Source organism: Odontesthes bonariensis, chromosome 16 (genome assembly GCF_027942865.1).
Source record: "Odontesthes bonariensis isolate fOdoBon6 chromosome 16, fOdoBon6.hap1, whole genome shotgun sequence".
NCBI lineage: Eukaryota > Metazoa > Chordata > Actinopteri > Atheriniformes > Atherinopsidae > Odontesthes > Odontesthes bonariensis.
Window position 1 is genome coordinate 1,298,667 of NC_134521.1, and position 24,946 is coordinate 1,323,612.

Genomic DNA, 24,946 nt, shown 5'->3' on the forward strand with positions numbered 1-24,946 from the left:
CTAACATCAGGCTAGCATAAGGTTAACATCAGGCTAGCATCAGGCTAACATCAGGCTAACATCAGGCTAGCATCAGGCTAGCATCAGGTTAACATCAGGCTAACATCAGGCTAGCATCAGGCTAACATCAGGTTAACATCAGGCTAACATCAGGCTAGCATCAGGCTAACATCAGGTTAACATCAGGCTAGCATCAGGCTAACATCAGGCTAACATCAGGCTAACATCAGGCTAGCATAAGGTTAACATCAGGCTAGCATCAGGCTAACATCAGGCTAGCATCAGGCTAACATCAGGCAAACATCAGGCTAACATCAGGTTAACATCAGGCTAACATCAGGCTAACATCAGGCTAACATCAGGCTAGCATCAGGCTAACATCAGGCTAGCATCAGGCTAACATCAGGCTAACACCAGGCTAGCATCAGGCTAACATCAGGTTACCATCAGGCTAGCATCAGGCTAACATCAGGCTAACATCAGGCTTCTTCTCTGCACAGTATAGGCTGTGAATGGAACTCTGGATCGTGGTGCTGGACAGTAATCCCTCGTCCGTGTGCTTCTATCAGCTGCTGATGAATGAGGGTTCTTGATGTCTGAGGGGTCAGAGGTCACGGGGGTCCAGCTCAGTTTCGCTCCTTCGTCATACGCAGATCCCTTCCACTCTTTCTCTGAGGAACTTTGTTTTAAACACAAACCGGAGCTCCTCTGAACATCTCTGTGGATGTTTTTTAACGGATGAAACGAAGCTGATGAGACATTTTTCATACTTTCCAAACCTTTTTCTGTCCTTCTGAGCCTCGTTTCTTTCTTCTGGAGGAAACTTCTTCTTCTTCTTCTGTTGACTCTGAGAAGCTCGATGATGTCATCAGTGATCAATAGTCACTGTTTAACTTCTGAGCCTCTGAGGCAGCGTTTCAGTTTTAAATGATGAGCTCACCTGAAGCTCCGCCCATTGTCTGCTCCCCCTCTTCTGATTGGTCCTCTTCTCTCGGCCTCTCTCTCCTGATTGGATCCCTGCAGACGCGGCATGGCAGATGGACCGGCGAGTGAGCGACCTGTGGCCACTCAGCGGCGTCATGGACACCCAGTCACCATGGAAACAATCAGGTTGGCCTGCCCCTCTCTGATTGGTTCATAAATCTGAAATAATTAATGAGATGATGCGATCATTTCGATTGATCTTCCACCAGCTCAGACTCACCTGTTTAGTGTTTTTGTGTGTTTATACACACACTTTTGATCATTTACAGATAAAGTCTGAAGTTTTCAGCCATTTTTAAAAAAAGTATTTATGAAACAATCAGGTCTCTGGTTCAGGTCTCTGGTTCAGGTTTCTGGTTCAGGTTTCTGGTTCAGGTCTCTGGTTCAGGTTTCTGGTTCAGGTCTCTGGTTCAGGTTTCTGGTTCAGGTTTCTGGTTCAGGTCTCTGGTTCAGGTTTCTGGTTCAGGTCTCTGGTTCAGGTCTCTGGTTCAGGTTTCTGGTTCAGGTCTCTGGTTCAGGTCTCTGGTTCAGGTTTCTGGTTCAGGTTTCTGGTTCAGGTCTCTGGTTCAGGTCTCTGGTTCAGGTTTCTGGTTCAGGTCTCTGGTTCAGGTCTCTGGTTCAGGTTTCTGGTTCAGGTTTCTGGTTCAGGTCTAAATTAATTGAAATCTTTTCCTGCTTCTGTCTCAGTTAGAAAACTGGTTTTAAAGTTTCTTCTTCTTTGTTTTTGTTGAACTGGTTTTAAAGTTTCTTCTTCTTTGTTTTTTTTTAACTGGTTTTAAAGTTTCTTCTTCTTCTTCTTTGTTTTTGTTGAACTGGTTTTAAAGTTTCTTCTTCTTTGTTTTTGTTGAACTGGTTTTAAAGTTTCTTCTTCTTTGTTTTTGTTAAACTGGTTTTAAAGTTTCTTCTTCTTTGTTTTTGTTGAACTGGTTTTAAAGTTTCTTCTTCTTCTTCTTTGTTTTTGTTGAACTGGTTTTAAAGTTTCTTCTTCTTTGTTTTTGTTGAACTGGTTTTAAAGTTTCTTCTTCTTTGTTTTTGTTAAACTGGTTTTAAAGTTTCTTCTTCTTCTTCTTTGTTTTTGTTGAACTGGTTTTAAAGTTTCTTCTTCTTTGTTTTTGTTGAACTGGTTTTAAAGTTTCTTCTTCTTTGTTTTTCCCCCGCAGCTCAGAGTCTGATGCCCCTGCGACAGAGGATCGGAGACCCCGCGCTGGCTTTCAGCTCTCAGAGGTTGGTTGAGGGGCGGGGCTTACATCAGGAGGGGCGGGATCCGTTCACGGCGTCCCGTCCTCCCAGCGGACGCGGCCGGCAGAATCGCAGCCGCTCCATTGGCCAGCTGGAGTTCCCCCCAGTGCCTCCTCCACCTCTCTCCTCCTCCCTGTCTCACCCCTCCATCGGCCCCGCCTCCCCTCCTCACCCCGGCCTCCCCTCTTTCCTTCCCCACCCCTCTTCTTCTTCTTCTCCCTGCGCTGACGGCAGCTCTCCTTTTTCTGACCTGCTCCTCCGTTCTTCCTGCTTCCGCTCTCTGGAGGAGGCGTCCGACCTCCGAGCTGCAGGGGGCGCTGTTACGAGCCAGAGGCAGCGCTGCCGCTCGGGCAGCTTCGGGTATCTTCCTCTGCCGACATACTGACCACTAACCCATGGTCATTCATTCAGAAACTAAACCTTCTTAAGAATAATTTACCCTTTAAGCTAAATACATTATCTACATTTTAAAGAATTTAAAGTTCTACCACAAAATTCTATGGCTGCGTTCCAAACCGCATACTACTCATACTAACTTTCTGAGTTAGTAAGCGAGTTTGAGTAAGCGAGAAGTTCCCGGATGCATACTAGATTCTCCTAAATGTTGGGTATGCATCATGAGGTTACTACTCATACTCAAACTACCCAAGATGCAACGTCATCGTCATTTCCTGTCAAAACGGCAGTTTCAAGCTAGCTACAACGAGGGTAGGTTCACTTCCTGTTTTCAAAACAAAAGCACCAATTGTATGGTAATGGCTTTCCCTATGATAAAAGGCAACGGGTATTTTATTTTGTGAAAATAACAGGAAGTGCGTTAGCTCACTGCGGCTAGCTTTAGTAGCGCCGAATTCGTGGGAACAAAATTGTAAACAGCCGGTATTTTGTCAGGTTTTCAACACGTTGGGGATCTAAACGACTACTTTCTCACCTGAAAATGTTTCAAATGTTGCTAAAGTTTACAGAGTTTAGAGCTTAAGAGAAATCAGCTTCAGGCCGGCTGATTTCGGCTCGGGCAGGAGCGAAATGCATTGTGGGTAAACGCTCTACATACTGTCTGATCGAAGAGTGTGTAGTATGGAAGTATGTAGTATGGAAGTATGGAAGTATGTAGTATGGAAGTATGTAGTATGCAGTATGGAAGTATGTAGTATCAAGCATGGAAATATGTAGTATGTAGTATGGAAGTATGCAGTATGGAAGTATGTAGTATGGAAGTATGTAGAATGCAAGTATGCAGTATGGAAGTATGTAGTATGTAGTATGGAAGTATGGAAGTATGTAGTATGGAAGTATGCAAGTATGTAGTATGGAAGTATGGAAGTATGTAGTATGTAGTATGGAAGTATGGAAATATGTAGTATGTAGTATGGAAGTATGCAGTATGGAAGTATGTAGTATGGAAGTATGTAGAATGCAAGTATGTAGTATGGAAGTATGCAAGTATGTAGTATGGAAGTATGGAAATATGTAGTATGTAGTATGGAAGTATGTAGTATGTAGTATGGAAGTATGCAGTATGGAAGTATTCAGTATGGAAGTATGCAGTATGGAAGTATGTAGTATGGAAGTATGCAAGTATGTAGTATGGAAGTATGTAGTATGTAGTATGGAAGTATGGAAGTATGTAGTATGCGGTTTGGAACACAGTCTTTGTTAGAAATTATTCAGAAAATGTCTCTGTAATGTACTTGCTGAGCTGCAGGTGGTAGGAGGTAAATTGTAGGTAAATTGTAGGTAAATTGGAGGTAAATCCTCTCCTGGACTGAGCAGAAGCAGAGGACACACATTCAGGAACTGAAAGCCATTTTCTCTTCCTTCTTCTCAGGAACATCATGAGCCGCTCAGACTCTGACTCCGCCCTCCCGTACAGCTCAAAGCCACACCTCCTGTCCTCCAGGCTCCACCCCCTGCAGGGGCAGGGCTTCTCTGGAGGAGGAAGAGGAGGAGGAAGAGCAGGAGAAGGAGGAGCCGGAGGAGGCCTGGAGAAGAGCTCCAGCCTCGGGGAGCTGAGAGGCAGCTCCGCCGGGGCCCTCACCTCCGCCTGCTCCACCCGCTCCCTCTTCATCACATCGGACGCCACAGACGGGCCGCACATCTCCTCGTCCGCCTCGTCCAGCTCGTCCGGCAGCGCCCGGCCGGCGAGCAGCAGGAGCCCCGCGGAGGAGGAGGCGGCGGAGGAGGGTGAAGCGTCCAGCAGCCGGAGGAGGAACGCCTTCAATAAGATCTTCAAGAAGAAGCAGGGACGCTCGTGAGCCGCAGAGCGACCCCTCACCCGCTGCCGGGCCACCACTGGTCCTCACCTTCGTCACGGAGACGCCGCTCACTGCTTCAGCTTTCATGTTTTTCTGTCAGAGACACAGAACTGAGGAGGAACTCTTCTTAAAGTTTAAACCTGTGAACTGAACTCCACAACATGTTCATTAAAGAGTTAAAACACACAAAGTTCCTGAGAGAAAAACACTGTGGCGGAGAGAAATAATACGTTTAAACACATGCTGAAACATTCAATTAATAAAACGTTTAAGAACAATCACAAGATATTTATTTCTCATGGGTTCATTCTCCGTTCTCCGTTCTCCATGGCCTCCCCCGAACTCCTCCCAAGCCCGAGTTTTTGCCTCAGCGACCGCCAAGGCCGCGTTACGCTTGGCCTGTCGGTTTCCGGACGGCCTCGAAGAGTTTCTGGTCCACCATCCGGCGGTGCACCATCAAACACCATGTATGGTGAGGGCGGGGCTCTGCTGACCTCATCTAGGAACGTCGTGAGTCGGTGGGGGAATACTTCAAGGACCTCCTCAATCCTACCGACACGCCTTCCGATGAGGAAGCAGAGTTGGGGAGCTCAGATGTGGGGCCTCCCATTTCTGGGGCTGAGGTTGCAGAGGTGGTCAAAAAGCCCCTCGGTGGCCCCGGGGGTGGATGAGGTCCGTCCTGAGTTCCTCAAGGCTCTGGATGTTGTGGGGCTGTCTTGGTTGACACGCCTCTGCAGCATCGCGTGGACATCGGGGGCAGTGCCTCTGGACTGGCAGACCGGGGTGGTGTTCCCCCTCTTTAAAAAGGGGGACCGGAGGGTGTGTTCCAACTATAGGGGGATCACACTCCTCAGCCTCCCTGGTAAGGTCTGTTCGGGGGTACTGGAGAGGTAGCCTAGAAATCTAGACGCCCCTAGCGACCGCAAATTGAATTTGCTCCCAGTCTAGTCAGTTGTGGTCGTTTTGTGAGGCTGAAAATCGAAATTTAAAGCTGCCGTCGGCAACTTTTTTTTAGTCATATTAGCTTGAACTGTCATGGGATTCTGGAAGTAGAATATTAAATAGGCTGTTCAGGAAAAATCCCGAAATCTGTAGCTCCCTCTGAAGCCTGTAATCGTGCTTGCAAAAACCGAGCGCTCCCGGCTGTTTTTAACCAATCAAGTTAGGGTGGAGGAATCCTACCTGTCAATCACAGCTTGTGCACACGCTGCTGAGCGTGAGTCTGCCCCAGCTTGTGTGCGCGCAAGCACACTGGTGTGAACTCAAGTGCACAACCTCGTCCACAGAGGGGGAGGAGTTTGGGGGGCGATTCGGAGCTTGTTAGAGGTTGGGGGAGGGACCTGAAAGTTGTATCAGTTCGAATTTTCCGACTTTAGACTCGCAATTTTGAAAACCTGCCGACGGCAGCTTTAATCAGGCCAATCAAATCGTGAGGAGCGGGGTCGGAGGCCGGGCTACCTAGTGACGACAGAGGTGCGACGTTTCAGTGTGTAGTTCCAGAGAAAGGTAAACAATGGCTGCGACCAGCGAACAGTCTTTCCATTTGGCTTTGGCAGCGACTCTAGAAGATTTAAATATGCATTTTTCTTTGCGAGACGACATTAGACTACACTCCACCATGTACTTTTCGTCGCGCTGACTACGTAATCCTTCTTCATTGCTCTGATTGGTTGTTGCGCCATCCTATTGCGTGGCGTTGAGTGCAGAGGCAACTTAACAGACAACCGTTTATCCCGCACACACTGCTATCCAGCTACACTAGACCCCTGTACAGCTTCTTGCTGTACGGGTCTGGCTTTCTAGGCTACTGGAGAGGAGGATCCGCCAGATAATCGAATCTCGGATTCAGGAGGTGCAGTGTGGTTTTCGTCCTGGTCCATGGGGAGTTCGCCCAACCGGTCTACATGTGTTTTGTGGACTTGGAGAAGGCGTTCGACCGTGTCCCTCGGGGACTCTTGTGGGGGGTGCTCCGGGAGTATGGAGTGCCGGACCCCTTGATATGGGCTGTTCGGTCCCTGTATGACCGGTGTCAGAGTTTGGTCCGCATTGCCGGCAGTAAGTCGGACATGTTTCCTGTGAGGGTTGGACTCCGTCAGGGCTGCCCTTTGTCACCGATTCTGTTCATAATTTTTATGGACAGAATTTCTAGGCGCAGCCAGGGCGTTGAGGGGGTCCGTTTTGGCGACCTCAGAATCGGGTCTCTGCTTTTTGCAGACGATGTGATTCTGTTGGCGTCGTCAGGCCGTGACCTTCAGCTCTCACTGGAGCGGTTCGCAGCCGAGTGTGAAGCGGCTGGGATGAGAATCAGCACCTCCAAATCTGAGACCGTGGTCCTCGGCCGGAAAACGGTGTAATGCCCTCTCCGGGTCGGGGATGAGATCCTTCCCCAAGTGGAGGAGTTCAAGTATCTCGGGGTCTTGTTCATTTATAGTGTTGTATGTATGTATGAGTGAAATTTTCAAGAATATCAAAAATCTTAGATATATATATGTTCTTACCTAAGGACCCTTACTGGTGGTAGTTTCCTGTATGGATGGGATTTGAACCCAGGTTACCAATACGAAAGGTGGCAATCTTATCCATCGGTAGGTATGTATACATGAATGAATGTATGTATGTATGCATGAGTGAAATTTTCAAAAATATCAAAAATATTAGATATGTATGGCAGTCTTACCTAAGGACCCCTACTGGTGGTACTTTGTTGTATGGATGGGGCTTGAACTCCGGTTACCCACATGAAATGTGGCAATCCTACCTCTACACTATGCATTGGCATGTTCGTATGTATGTATGTGTGAAATTTTCAAAAATAAAAAATATCAACAATTTTTTGTATGTATGTATGCATGTATGTATGTATGAGTGAAATTTTCAAGAATATCAAAAATCTTAGATATGTGTGGAGTTCTTACCTAAGGGCCCCTGTTGGTTGTAGTTTTTGTATGGATGGGATTTGAGCCCAGGTTACCCATATGAAAGGTGACAATCTTACCTCTACACCATATGTGTCAAACTCAAGGCCTGCGGGCCAAATGTGGCCCGTGAGAGCTTAAAAGGTCTGATTGTCTAAAAATAAATAAGTCAAATACGTGCAGTGACCAAAAACTACATTTCCCACAATGCATGCCGATTATGTTACGCGCAAAGTGACGGCATCCCGCCACTGGACTGCAACGTTTCCAAATCGATGCGAATTTCCCAACAAGTGGAATTGAGAAATACAAATAATGATCCCAAACTGTCCAGGAAGAGAAAAATAGAGATTTTTCTGTTTCAAGAAAGATGGGAAGGCAAATATGTGTTTGTGCTTCAAGGAGAAAAAAAAGTATGTCTTCTGTGTTGTGAGGCGGTGGCGGTTGTCAAAGAGTACGATCTACGTCCGCATTCTGAGACCAAACACGGAGCTGAGTGTGCCAACATCAGGCATCAAGGAAAAACAACAAATTGCCCAAGAATTAAAAGGCAAACAGCGATCGCAGCAGAATGTGTTCCCGAAAGCCACAACTGAAAACAATGCGGCAGTAAAAGCTAGCTTTGTTTGATATTTCAAGTTTGGAACAAAGTAAATGTCATAACTTATGTTTGGTATTTTTCTTTATTCACTTGGAAGGTTTGATCGTTGATTGATGAAGTGATGTGGGTTTCATAACCTGACAAATTAAAAGGATTTATGATAATATAATGTTATTAATAATAATAACAGAGCAACAAGCAAACATATATTTTTTTACATCTATGCAAATAAATGTAATATTTGTGACTTGAATAAGTAATAAATTCAGAGTTATTTAACATTAAGGAGCAGTTACATTTATTTTACATTGCATGTAGTTACATTTATAAGTTACATCTGGCCCTTTGAGGGCAACGATTATGCTGATGTGGCCCTCGGTGAAAATGAGTTTGACACCCCTGCTCTACACTATCCATCGGTAAGTATCTATGTTTGAATGCATGAATGTATGTATGAGTGAAATTTTCAGAAATATTAGATATGTATGGAGGTCTTACCTAAAGACCCCTATTGGTGGCAGTTTCTTGTACAGATGGGATTTGAACCCAAGTTACCCATACGAAAGGTGGCAATCCTACCTCTACACTATGCTTTGGCAGGTTCGTATGAGAGAAATTTTCAAAAATATCAAAAATCTTAGATATGTATGGAGGTCTTACCTAAGGACCCCTGTTGGTTGTAGTTTCTTGTATGGATGGGATTTGAACCCAGGTTACCCATACAAAAGATGGCAATCCGACCCTACACTATGCATTGGCAGGTTTGTATGTATGAGTAAAATTTTTAAAAATCAAGACTATAAATAATTTAAAATATTTACGTGTGCAAATGTATGTATGTATGTATGTATGTATGAGTGAAATTTTCAAAAATATCAAAAGTCTTAGATATGTATGGAGGTCTTACCTAAGGGCCCCTGTTGGTTGTAGTTTCTTGTATGGATGGGACTTGAACCCTGGTTACCCATATGAAAGGTGACAATCTTACCTCTACACTATCCATCAGTAAGTATCTATGTATGAATGCATGAATGTACGTATGAGTGAAATTTTCAAAAATATTAGATATGCATGGAGGTCTTACCTAAAGACCCCTATTGGTGGTAGTTTCCTGTATGGATGGGATTTGAACCCAGGTTACCCATACAAAAGATGGCAACCCTACCTCTACACTATGCATTGGCAGGTTCGTATTTATGTATGCATGCATGTACGTATGTATGAGTGAAATTTTCAAAAACCTAAAATATCAGGGTGGTCTGTGGCGTAGTGGGTTAAGCAGCCGCCCCATGTACAGAGGCTACAGTCCTAGCTGCAGCTGGCCCCGGTTCGAGTCCTGCACCGGAAGGCCCTTTGCTGCATGTCTTCCCTCTCTCCAACTGTCCTATCATTAAAGGCATAAAAAGCTCCCAAAAATATCAAATAGTTTAGCTATGTATGAGTGAAAATATCAAAAACCTTAGATATGTATGGAGTTCTTACCTAAAGACCCCTACTGGTGGTACTTTTCTGTATGAATGGGATTTGAACCCTGGTTACCCATATGAAAGGTGACAATCTTACCTCAACACTATGCATTGGCAGGTTTGTATGTATGTATGAATGCACGTATGTATGTGTGAAATTATAAAAAATATCAACTATTTTTTATTCTTATGTATGTATGAGTGAAAACATCAAGAGGATTAAATATGTATGGCAGTCTTGCCTAAGGACCCCTACAGGTGGTAGTTTCCTGTGTAGATGGGGCTTGAACCCCAGTTACCCACAAGAAATGTGGCAATCTTATCTCTGCACTATCCATTGGCAGGTGGATGTACAGTGCACAGTGAAAATGAGTACACCCCTGTTGAAAAGTAACATTTTGAACAATATTTTAATACACACACAAGTTATTCCCAAAACGTGCATAGAGTAAGTTTAATACAACATCTGTTGAGCTTACAACAGAAAAGAAAGATCAATAATATAACTTAAATGACCTATTTGTCCATTTTTGTGAAATTATGCTGGTGCAAAAGTGAGTACACCCCTATGTTAAACTCCCTGAGAATGGGCCGTGTTGGCCCGAAATGTCATGAAATGAAAAGCCATTAAAAGGGAGGTCATCGTTGTGCGTTTCATCCTTGCCTTACATTGAAATTTTACATTTTGAGTCTGCACCAGGCTAAAAGAGACGTGTGTGAGATTTGACTGAAATCCTATGGAGAGTATCATGATCTGCTTCAGTAGTCACAGTACATGTTGACAAGCATGTTTCTTTTGGTGAAATTCAGCTTCCTACTGTTGATGGCATCCATACAGCCCCAAACCATGTCACTCCCACTACTATGCTTGACTTTAAGCATGGGGCACTTTTCTTTGTACAAATCACTTTTTACCACCACACAGGCGTGACACCATCGAAAGCAAATTTGTTTATCATTGTCTCATCAGAGACAAACAAACTAAGGATATGGATTGCTGGAACCATGTCCTGTGATCTGATGACACCAAGATGAACAAATTTGCCATTCTCAGGGAGTTTAACATAGGGGTGTACTCACTTTTGCACCAGCATAATTTCACAAAAATGGACAAATAGGTCATTTAAGTTATATTATTGATCTTTCTTTTCTGTTGTAAGCTCAACAGATGTTGTATTAAACTTACTCTATGTACGTTTTGGGAATAACTTGTGTGTGTATTAAAATATTGTTCAAAATGTTACTTTTCAACAGGGGTGTACTCATTTTCACTGTGCACTGTATGTATGTGCGAAAGTTTCAGTTATGACACAGCTTCTAGTTCATTTGTCAACAATAAAACACATTTAATTATGATTTTTTCAAACAAAACTTCAAAGAAACAGAGTTGACGGTGATGTTTACAGAGTTGACATGAATAACAGTTGACAAACCACGCATAACAGACCAAAAACAGTAACATTAAAACTTTTAAAAACGTCAAATGACTGCAAAGTGCAGAGATACCCTCCTTTTTAAAGATTATATATTAGATCGTGACTATGGTGTACAAAAGGAAACAAAAAAATAAAATGAAAACAGGTTTGAACAGCTCTTACCATCTTTTATCAGTGATCAACGCTTACTGTAACTGAGGTCGGTGTTTTCCTGGTTCTTACCGTATACTCTGAATGGTTCCTCATTCTTAAACATGTAAAACCTACTTAGATTAAAAGGTGGCATTCTTCTTTTAAACTGAGATTATACTTTTTTTTAAAACAATTAAACTGCGTATACTGACTTCACATTATTAACTGCTGACCTGGTTTAACGTTTCTTGTTCTGTGAAAGTACTCAGAGTACAGAGTAGCCTGTTAAAAACTGGCTGTTCATCTTTAATTTCCCCTCCTTTTAATAAAATATACTAAGTATATTCATCTCTATCATTTTGAGTTTAAACTCTGAACGGGCCAAAGGACAGCGCCAGCTTCCCCAACACCTCGGGGACTTTTTGGTTGGTGCTGTGGACAGCTAACCAGCTAAGTGGGGCTATGTAGCTCATTGGGAGAAAATGTGTCTTTGCACAAACTCAATATTTGTTATTCATTATGCTGTATGAGAGCATTCCTCTCTGCTAGCAAACACATTCTTATGTGAATAGTCACCTGATCTTAATCTGGCAGTGTTCTGCTTCCACTAGTTTGTCTTCAACCCAATCAGGAGATGCTGCTGTCCCCTTTGCCTCCCCCTCCCACTTTTCTGTTTCTAGAAGTCAGGTGAAGAGGCAGTTGGAGAGACTGAACCGGAACAAGGCTGCAGGTCCAGATGGTGTCAGCCCCCGAGTCCTGAAGGTCTGTGCAGAGCAGCTCTGTGGGATTCTGCAACACCTTTTCAACCTTAGCTTGACCCAAGAGAAGGTACCACTGTTGTGGAAGACATCCTGTCTGGTTCCGGTACCAAAGAAAACTCACCCCTCAGACATCAATGACTACAGACCTGTTGCCCTGACATCCCACATCATGAAGGTCCTGGAGAGACTCCTGTTGACCCACCTGTGTAAGCAAACCAGCACATATCAGGACCCCCTGCAGTTTGCTTATCGCCATGGAGGTGGAGTTGAAGACGCTATCATACACCTGCTTCAACAAACCCACTGTCATCTGGACAAAGCAGGCAGCACTGTGAGGATCATGTTCTTTGATTTCTCCAGTGCATTTAACACAATCCAGCCTGATCTGCTTCATCTGAAACTCCAGAAGACTCAGGTGGAGGCCTCAACAATCACTTGGATTAATGACTACCTGACAAACAGACCACAGTTTGTCAGACTGAAGAATTGTGTGTCTAACCAGGTGATCAGCAGTACAGGAGCACCACAGGGGACTGTACTCTCACCATTCCTTTTCACTCTGTACACTTCAGACTTCCAGTACAAGTCAGACTCCTGTCATCTACAGAAATATTCAGATGACTCTGCAGTTGTCGGGTGTATCAGAGATGGACAAGAAGCTGAGTACAGAGAGCTGGTGGACCGCTTTGTGGCATGGTGTGGGAACAATCATCTCATCTTGAATGTTAACAAAACAAAGGAGATGATTGTAGATTTCAGGAGAAACAGGGTCAGATCAAACCCTGTTTCCATCATGGGAGAAGAAGTGGAGGTGGTTGAGGAATATAAATACCTTGGTGTTCATGTGGACAACAGACTGGATTGGAGACACAACAGTGAAGCCATCTACAAGAAAGGACAGAGCAGACTGTACTTCTTGAGGAAGCTAAGGTCCTTCAAGGTTTGCAACAAGATGTTGCAGATCTTCTACAAGTCTGTTGTTGAGAGCGTCATTTCCTCTTGCGTCATCTGTTGGGGCAGCAGCATCAGAACCAGGGACCTAAAAAGACTCAACAACCTGATAAGGAAGGCTGGTTCTGTTCTGGGGACGACTGTGGAACCTCTGGAGACAATAATGCAAAGAAGGATTTTGCATAAAATCAAGAGAATTATGGACAACCCTGAACATCCTCTCCATGAGACTGTTATCGGAAAACAGAGTCTCCTCAGTCAAAGGCTTCTTCAGTTTGGATGCAAAACGGACCGCTACAGGAGATCTTTCCTGCCCACAGCCATCAGCATCTATAATAACTCCTTGATTTAATTGAGCTACATCAACATTTAATTTCCCTCTGGGATAAATAAAGTATTTTTTAATTGAATTTGAATTTACCTGGCAGGACGTTACCTCCCTCCTCCTCACACCTCTTTTTTCGGCCATATAAATCTCTCAGGTTTGCAGGGGACACAGTCGAGGTGTGCAGATTTCCAGAGAAAGAATGAAGATCGCTCTGTTTCTCCCGCTGCTTCTTGTGGTCTGCTCCGTCTGCTCCGTGGAGACGGAGCAGACGGAGGCGTTGGCACTCCAGCAGTCATTTTCACCGGACATCCATGCTGCTCTGAGAGAGATGGTCGCCTCGTTGACCGAACAGAGGCTGGAGCTCAGGTCCCTAAAAAAGAGAATGCAGGTACATGGTTTGTATTTTTATTGGGGAAAAAATAGGATTCCAGAGAATTTAAGCAAAATTAAAATTTAATAAAAACATTTATGGTGTGTTTTTCGTCACATGCAGCACAGGAAGCTGAAATCGAGAAGCTGAAGAAGCAGCTGGAAGGTAACGTCACAGCTCTGATTAATCCAATCAAACTTTGAACTGTTAGGCTGAAACTCGGTCTGGACATGAGTTTGAAGGCAAATATTAAAGAATATAGTTCAATTTTTTATTTTGACTGTTGATTGACTATTATTGGTTGTGTTAATTTACTTGTATGAGTTTTAATCTGCATCACTTTAATGAGGATTGAGATGAAATAAAGTTAAAGCGATCTTTAGTTTGGAAAATGTTCTCTCTGATGGACAAATGTTCCAGTGTGGATCCAAAGCCTGCAGGATGCTGACATATTAAAGGGTGTCTAAGCTTTGTCAACAAGATGAAAATATTTGCAACATATATCTGTGTCATGAAACCAATGCTCTGTTTTTCAGATTATGACACGAAATTGGAGGGACAGAAGACTGAGACTAACAAGCTGAAGCAGCAGCTGGAAGGTACTGGAAGGAAATCATAATCAATCTGATTGGTTCATCGGAAATGTTTAAATACATTTTTATGACAGATGTTTCAAATTAAAAGTTTCAAATTTAGTTTTCTAGGTTAGCATTTATCTGAGCTTCCAATAGGTCATATGTTCTCTGCAGCGCCACCTGCAGGTGAAAGCCTATTAGATTAAATTCAATTAAATTCAGTTCAGTTTTAATTATAAAGTGTCGAATCACAACAGATGCCTTCTCAAGGCACCACAAAGATGAATTCCAATTCATTGCAATACAATAATATTCCAATTAATTTAATTTTTAAATTTATACCGAGCCGATTTTTAAAAAAAAGTTGCCATTTAACAGGAAGAAACCTCAATCAGAACCAGAACCAGGAAGGACGGCCATTTGCCTGGACCAGTCAGAGGACAGATCCTGGTCAGAAATAACTCCCAGGTTCCTCACTGTAGGACTCGAAGTCGAGGAAATACCATCTAGAGTAACTATATAGCAAGACAATTTCTCCCTGAAGCGCTCCGTTGCAAAGATAACAACCAAATGACTGGCTTAATCTGGTTTCATGGATAAGTACAGCTGAGTATCATCAGCATAGCAATGGAACTTTAAGCCATGCTGTCTAATAATGTTACCTAATGGAAGCATGTATAAAGTGAAAAGAATCGGTCTAAGCACAGAACCCTGAGGAACTCCATGACTTACTCTGGTGTGTGAGGAAGATTCTTCATTTACAAAAACAAACTGAAATCTATCAGATAAATATGACTTAAACCAGCCTAATGCAGTTCCTTTAATCCCAATAACATGTTCAAGTCTCTGTAATAAGATACTGTGATCGACCGTATCAAATGCAGCACTGAGATCCAACAGGACAAGCACAGACACAAGTCCGCTATCAGAGGCTAAGAGGAGATCATTGGGAACTTTCAGCAGTGCAGTTTCTGTGCTATGATGCACTCTGAATCCTGACTGGAACTCTTCAAACACATTATTGCTTTGATGTGCTCTAAATTTAGATTCTACAAAACTGTTAGAAGTTCTACGTAACACCTTCATTTGGTTTCAGCTGAACCGTACATTCCATTGAATCTGTCAGTGATGTAAAACTGTCCACATGGTGAGACCGCCGTGTGTCATTATGTTTAGAAAAAAGTAGAATTTTTTACGGATCCATGAAAGTTGCTAAAATAATTTTTATTTTGATCCTTTATAACAGGGATGGGCAACTTCCATGATAAAGAGGGCAAACATTTTTTCAGCACTATCATTAGAGGGCCACATGACCACGCACTTCGAATAATTGGATATGAAAGACGCTACAAATGATTCTCAATAAGAACACATTTTATATGAATTAATATCTGTGTGTTTATTGCACCAACATACAACTATTTTCTGCATATAAATGCATTTTAACACGTCCTTAATAAGCAACAAACACAAAACATTTGCTTTAAAAAAAAGTGCAAAAAGGAATTTGAACTCCTTCATAACAAAGAACAAAACTAAAGAGGTACTCTTCTTCCCATTTTGGCTGAAAAATGCGATTTTCTCGGTCAAGTTTTCTCTTTTTGCCACTGCTAGTGGCCATGGCTCTTAACTTTCCTATTCGCTGTTGCGGAAAGCGGCCCGGGCCCCGCTATTGTTTGCGTATGGCGCAAACAATAGCGGTACTTGTAATTCTGCTGTTGACCCTCTATCGGTCAACAGCAGAATTACAAGTTTTTTTGTTTTTTTTTAATTATTATTGATCTATTTGCGGGCCGTACTGAGTGAGGACGAGGGCCATGTGCGGCCCCCGGGCCGCCAGTTGCCCATCCCTGCTTTATAACAAAGAAATATGTTTAGCTGTTATAATTGTGATGAAGGTGTGACTCAACACCAGCTTAAATTCTGATATTCTCTCTTTAACAGTCAGTCAGGTGGCTTTCTCAGCTGCTCTGCTGGTTGACGATAGAAGAACACTTGGATCCTTTAAGGCTTTTACTACGTTGGTCTTCAGACATGTCGTAACAAACATTGGAAATGCCTACAACCAACAAACAGGTAACAACCTACATCACAACCAGTCTGACCAAATTTCAGATTTGATTTATCATTTAACAACATCAACAAACATCCTGCAGGTATTTTCACTGCACCGGTGAAGGGAGCCTACCACTTTGAGTGGTACGTAGGTGGATATGGTGGCAAGCATGCTGCAAGCGCTGCGTTGTGGAAAAACGGAGAGAGAATCTTCATCGCATATGAACATCAGCCGAACTATTTTTCAAGTTCCTCTAATGGTGCCACACTGCTGCTGGAGAGTGGAGATCAAGTATTTGTACAACAGTGGCATAGTGCAAAAATATTTGACAGTCCCAGTCACCACACAACCTTCAGCGGCCATCTGCTGTTCACCGTGTGAGAGAAAAACAGTTTCTCTGTTTCTGAAAGATGATCTGCAGGTTCCTGTTGTCCTTAATCATATTAAACTGACATTTATCTGATCATCTGGAATCAAAATAACTCTGTTTCTAAATACAAATCTGCATCCAAATGCAAATAATGATGAATATAAATGGAAAATGTGGATGTTTTATAACTTCTCATGATTCAAAGTGATTCTTTTTCTGATTCTCAGTTTTCTCAATATAGAATAAATGTGTCAATGCAGCAACGTCTGAGGATATTTCTTCATTTGTTTCAAACATACACGTCAACAGAGTGAAATCAGAAAATCAAATGTAGCATCAGAGTAATGTGAGGAAACATCTTTCCCATAGAGAGATCCAGGTGGTGGAATTTATCTATTTAACATAAAGAAGTCAAAGACGCCCAGTGTTGTAAAGGGTCAACAGAAGGAGAACAGTAAGAAGTTTGTGCTGAGAGAAAAAAATACAATTTAATTCTCCGTTCCACACAGTAAAGTCAGAGTTAGGGTTACAGCATGACTTGGTCATTTAATTGGATGTATGCAGGAGAAGAACGTACGTATGTGTGAGTAAAATGGTGGAAATGGAAGGCCGGTCATTTCTCACATAGTGAAGTACGAACGTTCACGTCCTGCTGCCCATGGACGGAAAAATGAGACGGGAGTATTGCAAGAGGCCATTGGCATGTTAAGAAATATTTTATCATCCCACAGTCATTACATTCTTATGGAAGCCCATTTAAAGGGTTCGGGTTGTCTTCTTTATGTCTAATGTTTTATATTAACATTTCAAAGACCTTGATGGAGCAGTACCAAAGGAAATTAGTTTCCTCGCCGGACAGACCTGGCAAGCTTAAACAAGTAGTGAGGGTGAATTGGGAATGTCTGAAGGAGGCCCCTGTCCACAAGGTCTTTAACTCGCACCTTCGGGAGAAGTTCTCTCACATACCAATGGAGGTTGGGGACATGGAATCCAAATGGACCATGTTCAGGACCTCCATTGCAAATGCTGTCTCCAAGAGTTGTAGTCTGAAGGTGGTCAGTGCTTGACGTGGCGGTAACCCCGATGAGCCGCGATGGTGGAGGCCAGCGGTGAAGGACGCCATCAAGGTGAAGAAGGAGGCCTTTCAGTCTTCATTGTCCCGGGGGTCACCTGAGGCAGCAGACGAGTACAGAGAAGGTAAAAGGGCTGCAGCATTGGTGGTTGCTGAAGCCAAAACGCCGGGGCTTCAGGAATTCAATATGGAATTCGGGGAGACTATGACGAAGGACTTTCGGTTGACTTCAAGGGCGTTCTGGCAAACCATGTAATGGCTCAAAAAGGGAAAGCATGGACCTTCCTAGGTTGTGCTTCACCAGAGTGCAGAACGGCTGACCCGAACTGAGGATATGTGGAACAGTGGAAGGAGCACTTTGAGAATCTCCTCAATCCACTGAGGAGGCAGAGTCTGAGGACTTGGGATTGTTAATGTGTCATTTTGAGTTTGCAATTCTAGTATCATGACAACCAGCAGCGTCGAACAGGGGGGAAAAGTCAGACTGATTCACAGGGTCCAGCCTACAGGGGGGGCCCTAAGGGAAATTTTCTTCTTCTTTCGTTTTTTAAAAATAATTTTTAAAATAATGTCAATAAATGTTGGTAATTTATGCAAATCCAATGTTCTCTGGAAATACATATGTTGAAATGTAAACCCCAGCCTGCAAATAGGCTATAATCTATATCAGACACCCCCATTATCAGTGCGCATTGGTTTAGTCCGCCTTCTGGCGGACTTTTGATTGTACATGCGCAATAAATTTCACTCATTTCATTATTAGGCATTAAACGCAGCCGCTGGCACATGAAAGATGTCATCCAAAAAAAATAAATAAATCAGGCTTTCAGGAAAGAAAAGAAAGGCAAAAGAGACAAAATGAAGGAAAGCAACTGCTGACTGATTTCTTTCCCAAGAAAGGTGAGCCCAAATTACAGCCTACAGTAACTGATTATCCCATTCCCATTCCGTTGCATACCACTGTGATAGCAGTCAAATAATTAAAAAATAATCTCTCATTTTGTTGGCTACCACATAATTGTGATATAGAAGTCATATTTGTCTTAAATGTATTTATTTTCATAATAACTATTAGCCTACACAAGTGTCCCAAAAGCCTAACATATGGTCGATGTTGGTTCAAATATGCATGGTAGTGGTTGTTCCTGCTACGCCACTGGTTACAACCCTACATGTAACCCACAACCCTAAACATGACGATTTCTTGGTGTGCTGCTATACTTTCCCACAAGGTAGATAACCCGAACACTGTGAAATGTGTCAGTTCTGGACAACCCAAAGTACCAGCAGTCACAGCTGTGAAATATACACTCACTCTGCTGCTTCTAGTTGATTGGATCTGTTGGATTGTTAGATAACAGTCAGGTCATGTGTTAGACTGTAACTACGGTGTATGAAAACAGGTCCGACCAGATCTGAACATAACAATCTTTTTTTCAGTGATCAACAAGCTCTTACTGTAACTGAGGTGGATGTTTTCCTGGTTCTTGATGTTTTTATATCCTGAATGGTTCCTCATTCCTCACTGAGCAAAACCTACTCATATTATAGTTTTTCTCAGTCGCTTTGGTACAATTCTCGAATTGGAACTGGAAGCAAGCGGTGGTTCGCTTGCTTCCAGTTCCATTATACGCTATATCCAGAATACACAAAATTAGTTTTATGAGTTACATGCATTTTCATTTTGATAAGGTTACATCAAATGTATACAGCACATATTGCATCTTCTTTTCTACAGCCATAGCAAATGTGTAAAGGTCACACTTACTGTACTGTATATCACTATGCAATGTTGTACTATTTACTGTGAAGTACGGCTACTGTATGCTCATACATGTTTTACCTGTACATAATGGTAGCGCAGCTCCTTCACTCTTTCTTCATTTCTTTCAAAGGGAACAGTGTACATCTGTTTCATATGCATTTGGTGTCTTTTCAGTACCCTGTCAATTGTTGAGATGCTGACTGTTTGGATGTTTGCAAAGATGATGTTGTCCTCTATGATGGCACTCTGTATCTCCCTAAGTCTTATGGCATTGTTCTCTATAACCATGGTGCAAATGCAGGGGTGTATCAAGCTTTCCAAAAGTGGGGGTGTTCTGGAACAGGCGAAGAAATCATTCCAAATAGCGATGATCAATTATATAAACTTGTACATACATCAAGGCCTACAAAATGGAAGAAATGCGATCAGATACACTGTGGTCGACTTTGTGTGTGTGTGCACCCGGATCTGTTGGACAGGAAAATGATTGCATTATGATTAGTTTGTCATAATGAGCAGAGACAAAACACATTTGGTTCTTTCAAGTAGTGTGTCATTATTAGTTGTAAGTGATAGCAGTACTAATGGCAGTAGTCACTAGTTGTAAAGCCACTTGAGGCTATTGCATGAATGTTCAATAATTGTAGCTCTAATGACATTTGGCTACAGCATTTGTTACTTGTTGACACACAGAGTGCAGGCAGTCAAACCAGTGGTCAAGTTCAAGTTCAAATGTTCTCCATCTCATGCCAAGACAAGATCTATGTAATGTTGGGCTTCTGTGTTTATGGTCTGGTCTTACAGATTATACAGTCACTGAAAACAAAACTTGTCTGACATAATTCTAAGTAACAGTATACTGGTCTATGACAGATGTGTCAATATTGCATTCTACACTGGATATATTGTACAAAAACCTTTATATAACCCAGTGAGTCATACTTCTGTCATTGTACTTCTGTGTGCACATCATGTAGTAGCCTATAGCCATGTTAAGCCAGTGCAAGAATTTGTTTGGGCACATTTTCAGATATTATATATCTAAATTATGTTTTAGTATTGACAAGCATAACTGACAACACATTATAAAAACAAGACTTTCAATGTCTTTAATTTGTGAAACTCGTGTAAAAAACTTACAGTATTTAAATCAACAGACAATACAATAGACATTTACAACAAACACTTCATAACAGGTAACAAATGCTCTAATCAAATGCTCATCAACTTATTTGGGAAACAAGAAACACATTATAACATTCATGTGTCAGCCTCAAGTGGCTTTACACTATTTGAAAGAACCAAATGTGTTTTTTCTTTGCTCATTGTGGCAAACAAACTGCTCAGCAATCATTTTCCTGTCCAACAGATCCAACTTGTGCTTTTGCACATGACACACGGCTACACTATTGAGGCGTGTTTGTGTCATTGTACTTCTTAGCCATGTCTTAAGCCTCCGGAGGCCGCTGAAGCTCCTTTCAGCTTCTGCGGAAGACACTGGGATGACTAGTAGTAATCTAACTAGAGTCTCCACTTGATTAAAGAGGCCACGGACCTCTGGAGACATCCCTTGTAAAATGGCTGCAACCTCTCTGCGCGACTGGAATGTGTATCTTGACCTAAACATTGCAAGCTGTACACTCAGATACTCTCAGGGTTTAGTTCTGGGTAATTTTTCACAACCTCTGCTACTTTCCCAGTCAAGAGGACTTGTTCCATTGCTCTGATTTGTTGCATCCCTTCCTGTAGAAATCGTTCATTAAACTGGACATCCACAACATCAAGAATTTTGTAAAATTCTGCTCTGTAGTAATCGATGGGGGATGCATGTTTATGTGCAGGAGCACACCCTGTGAAACGGTGAGGTGGCTTGTAGGCTCGTGGAGAGGTAATGGGATTAATGTCTAGGCTTTCGCACATCTCTGTGGCTTTTGCGTACACATTGTTGAAACTCTCTGTATTTCGCTTCTGGGCACAGGTGTGTTTTACACATTCTACCGCCTTAAGCACACCATCCACTGTTTGTGCTCTCGCCTGAAGGGAAACATTCAACATCTCCAGATTCTCAGTTGTTTCCAGTGCATACATCAGACCCAAGACAACATTTCCCTGAGTAAATTTGTCATGTAAACCTTGAGCCTTGATTGCTGCATCGCTTGAGCTTTCACCCATTTCTGCCAGGGAGTGCAAAATGCGCTCATACTGATTAAGTACAGCACGAATTGCACCTGTGCGAACTGTCCACCTTGTTGGACAAACAGGCCTGATCTCAGAGGTGTGACAGGGACCATTCTCTGACTTGGCTATTGCCTTGAAAATCTCCTTTAACTTCAGTGACTGGCCAAACAAATTCCCCAATTCATTTACCCACTCCAGTGCATTGCGGACAAAATGTGTGGCAGTGCAGGCCTGCTGTGTGATCAGATTAACACAGTGAGCTGTGCAATGTACGTGATGGGCCAGAGGTTGTTGCTGTTTAATAATGGCTTGGGCACCGTTGTATTTTCCTGCCATGTTTGCCGCCCCATCATACGCTTGACCCCGCAACCCACTGATTGGCAAATTTAGGCGCTGCAGAACATCTAATACCACTCTTGCTAGATTTTCTCCAGTTGTTGAGGACACTTCGTAAAGGCCAACAAATTCTTCATGAACTATCAGGTCATGATCGACATACCGCAGGCAAAATGCCTCTTGCTCCTTTCCTGACACATCTCGTGTGCTGACCATCATCACAGAGTACTGCAGATGTGGAAGAGATGTGATGGCATCTGCAATTTCCCTAATTATTGAACAGCTGAAAAGTTTAAGCAATTCGTTCTGGATTGGGGCAGATGCATACGTATTCTTTCTAGTGAGCCATTTGGAAAGGCAGGGGTCGTCCTCTGCCTTGTACTTCAGTAGTTGGTCAAAATTCCCCTCACCACTATCATGCCCTCGCATAGCAAGACCCTGCCTGGCTAGCATCTGTAACCCTCCAATTGTTTTGAGGAGACATGACCTTGCCTCCTCCTGCTGTTGAGCAGCCACACTAGACAGCTGGCACTGCACTGACTTGCCTTCCTGCAAATGGGTTGTGATGGCCGTTTTGTGGCATTCACTTTTTTCGTGAGTTTCTCAAGGGCTTTTTTCCAATTTTTGAAGCCAGTCATTATGAAGGCTGGCTCTGAATTTTTGGCAAGCGGGGATGTCTCCGATTGAAAAGCTTTATTGCAATAAAAGCAGAGTACCCCTTCCACACATGGACTCACATGAAGCCATGGGAATTTTTTATACCACTGTGCCTGGAAAGTGAGTGTGTATGTTGAAAGAGACTGCTTCACCACATATTTAGGGTCAGGCTGATTGGGTTTAATGAAAACTGCACTCTCACTCCTAGCCTTCTCATTCTGGCCTTCTCCTTCTTCCTCCTCCGTATCTCTGTCCACCTCACTCCTGGACACATCTCTCAAATCTTCATCCTCCTAATTGAAACATTTAAAATCAAAATGCAGAAGATTCTATATTTCTCTATATCCTCTATATATCTATATAAATATCTATATAGTATATCTTTTATAACTCTACCCTCTCTAAATTACTACAAAGCTATGGTAAGACCACACTATATCCATTCTCAATTTCAAAGATATTAGATTGCTCACCTCTGCAACATCAATTACATCCTCATCTCCTCTCACTGAGGCAGGGAAATGCGGCAACTGCGTATCCTAAACAAGTACATAGCAATGAGCAGGAGTGTAGTGAATATTTAATGCTGGGACACAGAGTCCCCTATGTCTTATTATTCATGTATTGCTCAATTTTTAATATTTCTTTTAAGTTCACTTGTCCAGCAAACCTCTCCTAGTTGCCTTTTGGAGACAGATCATCCTAAAGGTGTCTGCTAAATGTTATGTAATGTGAATCAAATGTTGATTATAGACCATATACACATATTCCTCCTCACTTCCTAAATACACTCTTACTTTGTAAGCACAGTGGTACAAAATATGGCTTCATGTCAGTCAGAGATCTGCTTTTATTGTAATAAAGATTTTAATTCAGAGACAGCCTTATGACTGGCTTTAAAAACTGGATGATTATATTAAGATAATACATTAATACACAGTGTAAATAAGGATGGTGTGTATTATTAATATTCATGTCATTTTCAATGTGTAATAGAATTGTCATATATCATTTTGAAATCACAGCTTTCTTTAAAACTTGACATCCATTCTGGTCCAGAAACTGAAGTAGGCCTACAACACTTTGGAAATTACTCGAATTTTAACAAACACATGCTTTGTGTATATTTTGAGTGATACATCAGTGGGACACCGTGGAGATTGAAGTGCGTTGTCGACGTTTGAAAATGACACGAATCACACGAGGATAGCTCTCTTCTGCATGTAGCCTAGTCAAACCTGCGCATCCCAACGGCGGTAGCACTCGACACAGACAACCAGTGACACGCTTGCAACTTGCAAGCATGTCAATGTCTGCAGAGGGGGAGTGGAGAAGACAACTTACTTGTTTTTTCTTGAAAAAGCCGTCTATTGTCCCCTGACTTTTCCTTTTCTGCATCATTGGCTATATTGCACGAAAAAAGAGGACAGTTTTAAAACTAAAGTAGGCTATATAAGTCAGGCCAGTTAGAAGAATGACTGGGAACTTTATGCTAGTAGGTAAACTTAGCCTAACTGTCATGAACTAGCCAGGAAACTTGTGTCTGTTAATGGCTTAACCTATGATGCCTGAAAATGTTGCCTTCATGGCAGGCAGTGAATTTTGCTGATCTAAAACAGTGATTAAATTCTACCTTTTCAGCGACTCTTCATTGAAGGCGTCAAGTGGGTATATGCAGCACCACGAACAGCACAACGACCTGTGAGAAATTGTTTGAATGACTGCGCTGAGCTCTCAGCAGTCAGACTCAGCACCAGTGTTGCCAGATCTTCAACTCGAAATAAGCGAACGGCGTCCTGAAAACAAGCCCAAAAGAAGCGGCCGAAGACTAATAACAAAAAGTCGGCAATTGGCAACCCTGGTCAGCACCGCCGCAGCGCTTTCGGCAGGATGCGCAAGCTGTTGAGGCTATCCTAACCTCACCTGTTGCGCTGGGATTTACAGAGTGATATGCCTAACGACAGCAACCATTTTTAATTTCCTACAACAGGTGAACATTTACTATTTTATTACAAAAGTAGATTTTAGTGAGGTTTTGACGGACAAAAGTGGGGGGGATGGAATGGCCTTCCAGTAGAAGTGAGGGGGATGCATCGTACTCATCCCCCCCGTAGAATACGCGCCTGTGCAAATGGCCTCCTCCTGATCAGGTGTGAAAAGGGGCCCTCTGCCACCCCTGTGAAGTTGTCTTGCAGTCCTATGTGGAAACAATATAGCAATGCAAAACACAAAATTGAGTAAGATAAAATGTCACTGTATGAAGTATACTTACTTATATTGTAATGTGGAATACTGTTACATTGTATGAAGCATTATAGAACAGTGCCTATTGTTGGATTACATACCTGTTCTCTCGACGAAAAGTCTGAACGATTGAGGACACAGTTGTTCTGCCAACACTTGGCTGCACCCTTCGACCAGCCTCTGCCATTGTAAGCCCATGATTGAGAACATGGTCCACAAGGGCGGCTCTGATCTCATCTGGAACGCGCATATGTC

At 42.6% G+C, this 24,946-nt stretch overlaps 1 protein-coding gene across 4 annotated transcripts in view; it reads left to right on the plus strand.

The window, feature by feature from the left end:
• Positions 1-4,756, plus strand: part of LOC142401796 (stromal interaction molecule 1-like) — a 29,221-nt gene extending 24,465 nt beyond the window's left edge. Inside the window, exons 12-14 of one of the 4 annotated variants that reach the window (XM_075487263.1) lie at positions 1,024-1,110; positions 2,145-2,583; positions 4,052-4,756. In XM_075487263.1, the coding sequence (XP_075343378.1) occupies positions 1,024-1,110; positions 2,145-2,583; positions 4,052-4,478 (953 nt within the window). In that variant the 3' untranslated portion in view covers positions 4,479-4,756. The remainder of the gene's footprint in view (positions 1-1,023; positions 1,111-2,144; positions 2,584-4,051) is intronic. The other 3 variants (XM_075487265.1, XM_075487264.1, XM_075487266.1) reach the window with 3 other exon arrangements.
• Positions 4,757-24,946: the final 20,190 nt, after the last annotated feature.